General features: G+C 37.5%; 1 protein-coding gene across 2 annotated transcripts in view; it reads right to left on the bottom strand.

Moving 5' to 3' along the window:
* Positions 1–1,639: 1,639 nt before the first annotated feature.
* Positions 1,640–10,317, bottom strand: part of ACER3 (alkaline ceramidase 3) — a 146,589-nt gene continuing 137,911 nt past the window's right edge. For both annotated transcript variants that reach the window (XM_064492737.1, XM_031460414.2), the window contains one exon: positions 1,640–10,302. In XM_064492737.1, coding sequence (XP_064348807.1) covers positions 10,249–10,302 — 54 coding nt within the window. In that variant the 3' untranslated portion in view covers positions 1,640–10,248. The remainder of the gene's footprint in view (positions 10,303–10,317) is intronic.

Raw genomic sequence — 10,317 nt, 5'->3', positions numbered from 1 at the left:
CTCATAGAGCTCCCTACACCCATCTCATTTATTTGTTAGACACTAGCTTGCAGGGGCCAAATGGCAGGGTGTCTGTCTTGTTCTCCACTGTACTCCTAGCTCCTAACATGACAACTTTCCAGTTTGTTGAATGGATGGCACAGTGCCATATGGCACATAATAGGGCTCAAGAAATGAATTTTCTCTTTTTCACACTTTCTCCACATTTTCCTTTGAGAATCAATTCCTATTTTGGGACTAGGCTACCGAATGAGGAAGTTCCTGATTTCTTTCTCACCCAGGTAGATCCATTTCGCATTCTAGTCCAGAGCTGAAGGGAAAAAAAAAAAAAAGGCTGAAAAACTATCTCAGACATGTCAGAGTTGAGCCCAGAGTAAGCTCAATAAAAATTCTTTAAATTAAATGATGATGCTTGTGTATTGGGAGTGTGTGTGGCAGGGTGACTTCAGACGTGGAATTGAAGCAATCTTAACTCCTTTTCGGTCATCGCTTTTGCAAAGCACAGTCCAAATTGTGTCCTGTCAGGCAAGGATTCTCAGCTCACCTCTTGCCAGCTCTACCTATTGATCCAGGCAAGGCTACTTCTCCCTTACGCACAAAGGAAGGACATTATCATATGTTACAGTGATTGAAACTACCAATTCCAGCAGGCTCAGCTAGGAAAGCTAATATTTGAAAAGCTGTGGTTTGCAAAACTAGGTGAGTTGATGAATTGTAGGAAATTCTAGTTTGTTTTACATGTTGTATATACATGGCACTTGGTCATTGCCAAAGGCAGAACCCTAGACATATGTGGCTTATGCAGTACATTTTTTTTTCTGTTTCCAACCTGTTCTCCTTCATTGTGTGAAGCTGGAAGGTTCGTGTGTTTACTTCGGAGCTCCTCAAGTTGAGAATGCTGTGTACACATGGATCATTAAAGTTTAATTGAAAATTTATCAGCTTTTAACCTTGTAACTTACCCAGGCTCAGAGTAGAAAGTTACCATAGGATCCTTCAAGACTAATGACAAAAAAAGTCCCAGCATAGTTACTAAACATCCCTCCCATGAATAGAATTGCTGCTGGCCTAGACAGCACCTATGACTTAGAAACTGGAAAATGGTGTTTTGAGACACAACCCTACCAAGGCACATGCATGACAAGCTAAGCACAGGCTGGGTGTCAGCCTCTAACCCCCTCTCCCAACTGGGTACCACTGTGTAGTGCACAAACTGTTCAACTAAACGTGTGGTCCTGCCTTTATATATGCCTTTACATAAATGTATAGGTACATTAAATATAAACCAGGGATAAAACATTACCAGAAGTCTTACTCAAAACTACCATTTAATGCTTTCACCTATAGAAATTAATGCTGAAATATAGCCTACATTATAGCAGACTAGATAAAAATATGTAATTCTATCTTCTAGAAAAATGACTGTGGCATTAGCAAATCAAATGGAAAAAGTGAATAAACAGGTCTTAGACCACCTGGAAATGTCCTTATACATATCCAGGACAACCTATGTTTATTAAATAATTGCTAGTAGAAAAAGTATCTGCACCAAAATGAAACTAGGAAACCCTATATTAGCTTGAACAGTTTATCTAATGGTCACATTGATAAATGACTCAAATCAAAAGTATGGAAATGCTTGAGAGTAAACAATGCTTTATCAGTACATTAAACAGCAATGATGTTAGTATCTATTTCTTAAAATGATCCTGTTATTAACTGGTACTAAGTAATTTAGCTCTAAAAGAGCCAAAAGAAACAGGACTATTTGTGGAAAGGATTTTGAACTTTTCCTTTTAGAAAGTTAAAAAAAAAAAAAAAAGGTGCACCTGACTATGAGAGCTTATTAGTTCCTTGACAGTTACAATATGACACATATCATACAGCATGAGACAAAAAATGGGCAAATGATCTCAACTTTCTTGGAAGCCAACTCAAAGCTGAATGCAACTAGCATTTTTGGACTTTACAGTAGGGAATGGAATTCCCCTTATAATGAAAACAAAATCACATAATTTCCCCCGAAGGTCTAGGCACTTTGCAGCAGGCTGTCACCAATCTAATAAATTTGATATGAAGAAATAATTTATAGTGTAAATACTTAAACACAAATTCTGTGATTACATTCACCAGAAAGTGAGGGATATCTGAAATGTGTAAAACACTTTCATTCTGACAAATACACACGGGAATCACCCTGCAGAGACGTGCAGTGGGAAGAACCACTGTCCTTCCACATTTGCTGAAGGTCCAGAGAAGGGGAAGCAAACTCCCAGAACCAGGTGGTGCACTTCCCAGGCTTTGCAGGCCACACACATCTCTGTTGCGTACTCTTCTTCTTTCTTTTTGTATGTTTAAATAATACCTCTGAAATGTTAAAGTCATTCCTACCTTGCAGGCCATATAACTGCAGACTGGACTTGAGCTGTGGGCTGTATGCAGTTCACCAACCCCTGGTACAGAGCCTTGTGATATCCTAAAACATTTTTATCATTTTCTCTTAGGTGCAGAAGAAGTCAGGATGAGTGTTTGTAGGGAACCATATTTACATGCTTAATGATTTCTCTAATAAATGTGCTTCTGCTGCAACCTTAAGAGTTACTTCTGCAACTCAATTTAAAAGTCATGACCTGCAGATCTGATGTTTGCCAGAGAAGTTTCAGAAGCTCTACAACATTTTTGTGAATATTTAAATTAATATTTCAGTTACTAAATCTGGTCTGGCATATCAACATTGTGCTCTTTAAAGCAATGAAGCAGGTCTTGTTTAAAAGGGTTGAAAAGGAACTGTGAGCAAAATGTGACCTGTGGTTGGTGCTATAATACTGACAACTGCTGAGCTAAATGGAGTGGGGCAATTCTAGGTCCCCTGCAGGCCTGTAATTGAGTGGGTTTTAGGGTTTTCTAGCAGAAAATATTCTTGTGATCATTTTCTACACTAGCTGCTAATCAAAACAGGCAGCAATTTCCTAGATTTAATGATCAACGAAGGCCTTGTGAAACAACACTAGATACTTAAAAGGGGCTCAGTCCTGCTTATTTCCAATGGCTGGATGTGCATGAACGACAGAAATTTCGTTGGCATTAACACTGCTTAACTTCTTTAGCAGTCTGTCTTCTCCTAAGCTGCTCTGATTGCCAACTTTGTTTTCCACTTTTCCCTCAATGATGTCAAGTTTTCATTTCTCAAGGTGAAAGTTTATGGTCTAAAGTCTTATCTTTAGTTTTATCTTCAGTATGAATTTCAAGTGAAGCAGTATCTATACCTGGGTCTAAGTTATTTCCAAATAAGTAAAATACTAAAACATTAATTACTAAGCATAAATTTATCTACTTTTTACTTCTCATTTTTACAGAGACTAAAATATTTGGGTCCATTTATAAGCATGTTCTTTCACCACATTCAAAGACTGTACTATAAAGAAACATATGCCTCGGTAAATCGAGGTGGCATATTCATAAATTTGTTCATTTACTACAGAATGCTGATGTGTGGCAGTTTACAGTTGCCCACCTTCTCATTTTCACTGGAAGTTAAGGTTACTAAGGGTTAAGAATTCTAATCAATATAGATTAGAAACAATTAAGAATGGAAACAATCTTGAATGGTCTGAAAGAAATGAAAGATGTGTCTTTGTTAAGGAAAAAAGGAGAGTAATTTTGTCCTAAGGTAGTTGCTTAGAGGTTGTCTAATGGTTTTCCAGAATGAGAAAGAGGGAAGTAAAGGACAAAAACCTGACTGGGCATAGAAAGTTGTAAAGGGCCTGCAGGAGGTGGGGGAAGGTGGGGGAGAGAGAGGGGAAGAGGGATGAGGAGAGTATCTTATTCATGTGGTCTAGCTGGTTAAGACTGAATGCATTTATTTATAATTTTAAAAAAAATGAGCTCAATAGCATACAAATGCAAAACTAGAGGTTTAAATTCCCTCTCTGTTAAAAGGACAAAGTTTCTTGGCCTGTTCTTAATAAGAGACTGTAATTACTGTCGCTTTGGTTACATGAGTAATTAAAGTTTTTTTTCAGTGACCTGTAATTTTATTTAATCAAGTGTTCAAACCTTTTAACAACTTCCCCAAATCAAATTCTAAACGAAGTCTTCTTGACCTCTTAACTGGCTTTGAGCTATCCCAGAGGGCTCCTGGAAAATCTGAAAGGATTTGTTCTCTCATCTTGCAAAAAGAGAGGTGTTAAACTAACTAGGTTTATTTGAAATGTTAAATTGCATGGCAAGCATTGTCAGATAAACGATGCTTAACCTTTCCTAGGTTATAGTTGAATGGGTATATGTTATTAATGTAAGTATTTCAGGAACCGCATAAAATTTCCAGAAATTTGTTAATGTCACAGCTGTCATGATATGTCCTGGTGTAATGTGATCAGTCATAACTCCAGTTATTTTAAAATGTTGAATGTCATGGAGACAACCAAATTTTCTTGTTAATTGCATTCTCATGAACTCTCATCAGATCTTTAACCACAGACATTTTGAGCCCTTTGTTATTCAGAGGTATTGTTTTGCTTTGATGCTTTCCTGAAAATTAGTGTAATCAGCTACAGGCTTCATCTTCAACAACAAATTCTCAGAGATTGATGGAAAAGACTACAACAGGTCCTGAGGTACAGGCTTCCAGGGTCATTACTTACATAACTTTAAGATCATAGCATTGGACTGAATAAGGATTTCCAGAACTAATGGAGAAGCTCATGGTTTCATAAAATTGCTAAGTCAAATCAAGAAAGACTTGAATTTATCATATGGGGCTGAACAGACTGAAAAAGAATGATTACAATTCCTTCTATGACTTTTGCTTGGAATACTGCTGGCTCTTTAATGTTCTGTTTTCTGGATTTAAGGAACCCCTTTTCTCTTAAGCTATCCATAACTTACAGCAATTTACTAGATTATATCTTTGCAAGCAAAAATGAAACATTTATCTTTTCTCCCTGCTTGAACTCTCCAAAATTTTGAAAAAATTCTTATTGAATATTTATTTTCATGGCAATATAGGTATTTGAATAAGTTCAATAAGAATTTATTCTCCTTATAACATGACACAATTGGAAACACTGGTTATATTACCAAGGCTTTGACTAGAATGTTGTATTTGAGGATGATGTGCAGTTTTAAGGAACAAAGGCTGACTTTAAGGAAACCCTCCTTAAGACAAAGCCCTCCTGGAAAACTGGCCTAGTACCTGGTTTAAAGGGGTCCCAGTCTTACAGGTGAGTAAGGAAGGCTGCTTCCTGGCAAGCCCAGGAAGCTTAGGATATTTTGGGGACCTGGAAAAGGAGGACTTCATCCAAATCTGTAGGAATGCAAGAGAAGTCTGATGCCAAGTTCTTGGCTTGGATTCCTAGCCTTGAGGCTTTTAAAAGTCCAATCTGGGATTCTTAAAGTTCAAAAGGCCTATGTCATCAATTACTTTTCTTGTTGTACTGACATAATCAAGCCGGGTTTGATGAGACTAGACTTGTTTTGCAAACAAAAAGTCTTACCTTGATTATCTTTGATAAAAATTGGGTGGCTATAAAGAGAAATTTTATGTTTCAATGGGAAACTATAATATACCCTTGTGGAGTATCAGATTCTAGTCCTGTTCATTCTCCTTGAGCTATTTTCACCTCTTTGTAAGCTGGATCCTGCCACCTTGTGCATTTTGTCACTAATTAACATTTCCATTACTACCCTCCTGACTTGGCATCACTAAGAACTAAAACTTTCCCTCTCCTGAGGCCCTCCAAGCTGGAGCGCAACAGTTTGATGTAACTTTAAGGGGTTTACCACCGCCAACTGTTTGGGCCACTGAGGAAGTTCACCAGAACACGGTCCTCTGAGCTCTGGGAAATGACTGTGTTATGAAACTGCCACTACCATCCTATTCCACTTTTAAAGTGGAGACTAACATCTAGAAATCCTGATTGACTGCCCTCTGCACTCGAAAACTGAGTTTGTAATCTGGTCCAACTATTAATTTCTACTTTTCCTCTTATTTCACCATAAATCTATGTCTTCCTTCCCTGTGCAGATCTCTTATCTCCTAATTTCTAACCTGAATCTTCTCTCCACAGCCACCATATTGGCTTCTGGTTTGTGAAACTTCTTGGAAAGTTTTAGACAGGGGAAATAAAGGGATCCAGAATACACAACTGTGGCATTAAAAAAAAATATTTTGAGCTGAATGCATTTGAGAATCAACAGATGCAAGAGGGTTTTTTTCTGAGCTCCTTTTATCTGCCTAAAAGCAGAACTTCCCTAAAGAACTCAACTGTCATAAATCCTCTCCCCTGGGAGTTTCAGTGCCACATCTGAAAAGACATTTCCACAGAACTATCATATCTCCTATCTATTCTCTTAAGGGCCCATTTATCTTTCCTAAAAGTTATTGTTTTTCTTCTAAATGCCCCATCTCTTATTAAGATTGTATATAAACCCCAAATTCTGCTTCAAGTCACACTTTTTTTCTGAACTCTCATTTATGTAGGTAAATAAGAACCTGCCCTTTCTCTTGCTAATCTGTCCTTTGTCACTTTATTTCACTGGCCCCCCAAAACTGAATCTAAGAGAGTAGAGGAAAGGCCTTCTCCCACAACAGGAGAAACTGTTACGTCTAGTGGTATGCTCACATAAACCTCAGTAGTACTGGCAGTTGCTCTCCATCCAGCAACTACAATTAGACATAATTAAAAAAAGAAAAAGTTTCCTTATTCTTAAAGGAATTGCAGCAGTTTAAAAAACAGTATTGAACTTTTCCATTCAGATGGGTCTTGACTTTTTTCACTTTACAGCTCCCTTCCACAACGGGTTTTAAACTACATTTAGCCAAATTTTAGTCATTATTTCCAAATGTTTACCCCATGGTGAATAAGCTGTAATTCTGGACACTGAATGATAAGACAAAAATGTTCAAACTAATTATATTAGGGCATTGATATGATGCAAAATGCAAGACAGAGGTAGATCTGCAAATCGCCATAGTTGCAAATTCCAGTTAAAGTTGGTTCTCTTTGAAACATCAGTTATACATAAATGCTTATTCAGTAGCACATCATAAATCATGGGGTTAGAATATTTTTCTCTGTCATGTAAATGTGAAATTGAGAGCTAAAATAAAACTATTAAACTTAGAAACAGATTTTTTTTTTCCAAGAGCAAAGTAATATGCAACCATAGGACTCATTAAAAAAAAAACCTTAAACTAAATTATTAGTCACCTTTAGGAATTCTGGATAAATTCTGAAGGTGTTGGCACTAAAACAACTTAGTTTTTTTTCAGGCATTTAAAAAATTTCATGCATAATGTACCTGAAGTTTTTGGCCTCTTGATTTTCTTACTTCACCTCTTCCTCTCCTTGGTATACGAAAAGCCCTCTTGGTGTGAGGAAAGCCCAGTCCTGGAAATTTTGCTGTGAGGTTAAACCATAATATCTGATCTAATTCCAAGCCAAATACCACTATTTGGGGTTCTCATTTGTGGAATATTCAAAAACAAATGTTTCTCCTGTTAATCATTAATTTATATAATACCACAAGGATAAAGGGATTTCTTCAGGTGTGCAAATGTTTCATGAAAGCACCAAGGTGGGGAGTAAGTGGCCAATCAGATGAACACAACCACCTTTCACCTAGCTTTTCCCCTAAAAAGAGTCAAGGTGCTTTCAATTTTCTGGAGTGAAAATAGTAGCCTAGGTAGGATATTAAAATGTGCAAGCCAATTGCTTTTTTTTGGCATCCTCATAAAGTACTGTTTTCTAAAATATAATTTGCTATACGGCTCACAGATGAGCACCTTTCACATCAGATGATACGCAAACAAACCATTATTTGCTCAGCAGGAAGCAGGTGTTTGTACCTCCAGTTAATAGGAAATCTCAAGAAAATAAAGGGAGGTGTGTGTTAATAACCCTGTAATAATACAATGCAGAATCCTAGAAGGGAAAAAATAAAGCCACTGAAATAGAGACGATTTAGTAATATCCTAAAGGTCAGCAGTATTTGATATGGCACAAAACCCTGAGTGTGCTAACAGGTTGCTAAAAAGGGAGCCACATGTTGAGGCAGAAACTAATTTGGAAAATTAGAGTCTGGATTTAGTCTCCGCTTTCTGCTCAACACTTCTAAAATGTTTTTTGCTGAGCTTTCTTGCTGGTTGTTTACACAACAGAAACAAGGGTCTTTGAAGTTCTGGCCACTGTGTTACAAGTCTCTGATGAGGTGCTGGGCAACTTTATTCAACAAGAAAACTACAGATGGTGGTGGCTGAACTGCTCATTCAACAAACTGTTCTTTCTAAAGGGCCTCAGTGTCAGGGTGTGCTCTGTACCATAATCTGACTTTAATACTGCAGAACCTCAGTCTCAAAGCGTTTAGCAGCATTGTCAGGAGGGATTTGCCTTTATTTCTATACACAGATCCTTTATGCAGAAGTGCATTTTAGTGAAAAGTACAAAAAGACAATGGTGTGAAACAAATGACCTCGTTTAAAAACGTCAGATGGCTGATAGTCTAGGTAGCTGCACATGAAATGTAGCCAGACATCAGAACCACGTGGGAAAAGAAAGAACAGTCTTGTGGGCTTGTGTTGGAACTGTTTAGTTTATATTTTCCTAAGGCACAACCAAAGTTCTTTTAGATTTATATGTTGGCAAGTGTTTTTCTTGCTAGAGGATCATAAAAGTAGGTGGAAGTATCTGTCTAATGGCATGTTGGCATGCTAAAGGAAGGAAAATAGTACTTGGACTAAAAACTAAGGCCAGCAGGTGAAGAAAAACAAAATTCGTATTGGTTTTAAATTTGTACCAAGGCTACTTACTGAATACTGGAAAAATGATAGAGAAGTGTTATACTTTTGCATAAGAAGAAAATGATTTTCCTTTAGAAGCTGTAGCTCAGAATTTAATCTGGGGTTATGACACTATGTAGTAAAAACAATCTGGATTTTATAATACTGTATAAGCAGGAAAAAAATTGTAAAAATGCTAAATGGTACAGAGCCACAAATATGATGATATATGAGTGAAGGGGTCAAAAAGTCAGGTTTTTTAACTCCAGGCAGGTGTTAAGTGAAGAGTGATTCAGTTTGTTATACATTCAAATCCAAATTAGAACTAGCTGCCTTACAATGAGATTTCACTGCCATTTTTGGTAGTTCTGTTACAAGTTCAAGTAAGTTAGAGCTGTTTTCAACCCTTATATCTATTTTCTTCAAAAAAAAAAAAATGAAGGAGCAGGTATTCTAATAAGCTCTGTGTAAGTAGGATCCTGATCATTTTAGCTCTAGTTAACCCAACACATTTCTCTGGGCATAACTATGGCCTCTCTGATAACTGGAAAACACTGCATAATTTAAAAAGTCTGAGTATAACGACATTCACTAGTAACTTCAAATAAGTTATGCTAGGAGGATGAAATACGGGTAGGTCAGGCCACCGATCGTAACTGCCTAGCCATTAAAACAGTGACAACTTAAAGATCTGCTGAAATCAAAGGAAACAGAGTAACCATCTTTAACTGGCTGGAGGTGCAAATTCCACCAGTGTCCTGGTGGCCTTCATAAAGGGTACAAGATGACCTATCCACTCTGCTAGGCTGTGACCACACACAGAAACCCAAGAGCCCACTGCAAATCTGGAATGTGACGAGTATAAAACCCAGTGGCAGGTCTATACTTGCTTTGACACTCCAACTAGCACAGAGGCAGACAGTGAAGAACTACCAAAATCCCATGAATAGTTGTTTTTCACCTTAGAAAACCATCCATGAGGTTACTATGAAAAAAATATAAATCAAGGCTGACACAGCTAAGTGCTGCCTCACAGCTGGCCGTCTGGATATGGGGTTTTGCCAGTCCCTAGCTGACTGTTTTCATTATTTAATCAAATATTAAGAAAAGTTTAAGTCACATGTGAGCCTTGTCAAAAAACAGAAAAAGGTTAATTTCCTATGATCAGCACAAACCGTTAACCTGTTAAGAAAAGCCCAATTTTTCCAGCATTCGAGTATATACATACATATCATGTCTGTTTCTTTTTAAACATCTTAGGGTGAGGAAGACACATGAGATAAAGACACAAGCTAAACATCCAGCAAGCCCCATTCCTCATTCTCTGTGTGGCTGGCAGCGTTAGTCAGAAAGTCACTCCTTTGCTGCAATGGTCATGATATATTGAATGTGTAGATCTTTAAGGATTTCCTTATTCATTTGGCTAGGCCTATGTACGTGCTTTTTCATTTTCTTGGTGGAATAATTCATCAGTGCTTTCTGAGAGGCTCAAACAGGATCACTGGCCAGATTCCAAAGAGAAACTGTTTGGAAAGAAG

The sequence above is a fragment of the Camelus dromedarius genome, chromosome 12, assembly GCF_036321535.1.
Source record: "Camelus dromedarius isolate mCamDro1 chromosome 12, mCamDro1.pat, whole genome shotgun sequence".
NCBI lineage: Eukaryota > Metazoa > Chordata > Mammalia > Artiodactyla > Camelidae > Camelus > Camelus dromedarius.
Note: the sequence above shows the minus strand (reverse complement) of the source record. Positions and strands in the feature narration are given on the sequence as shown.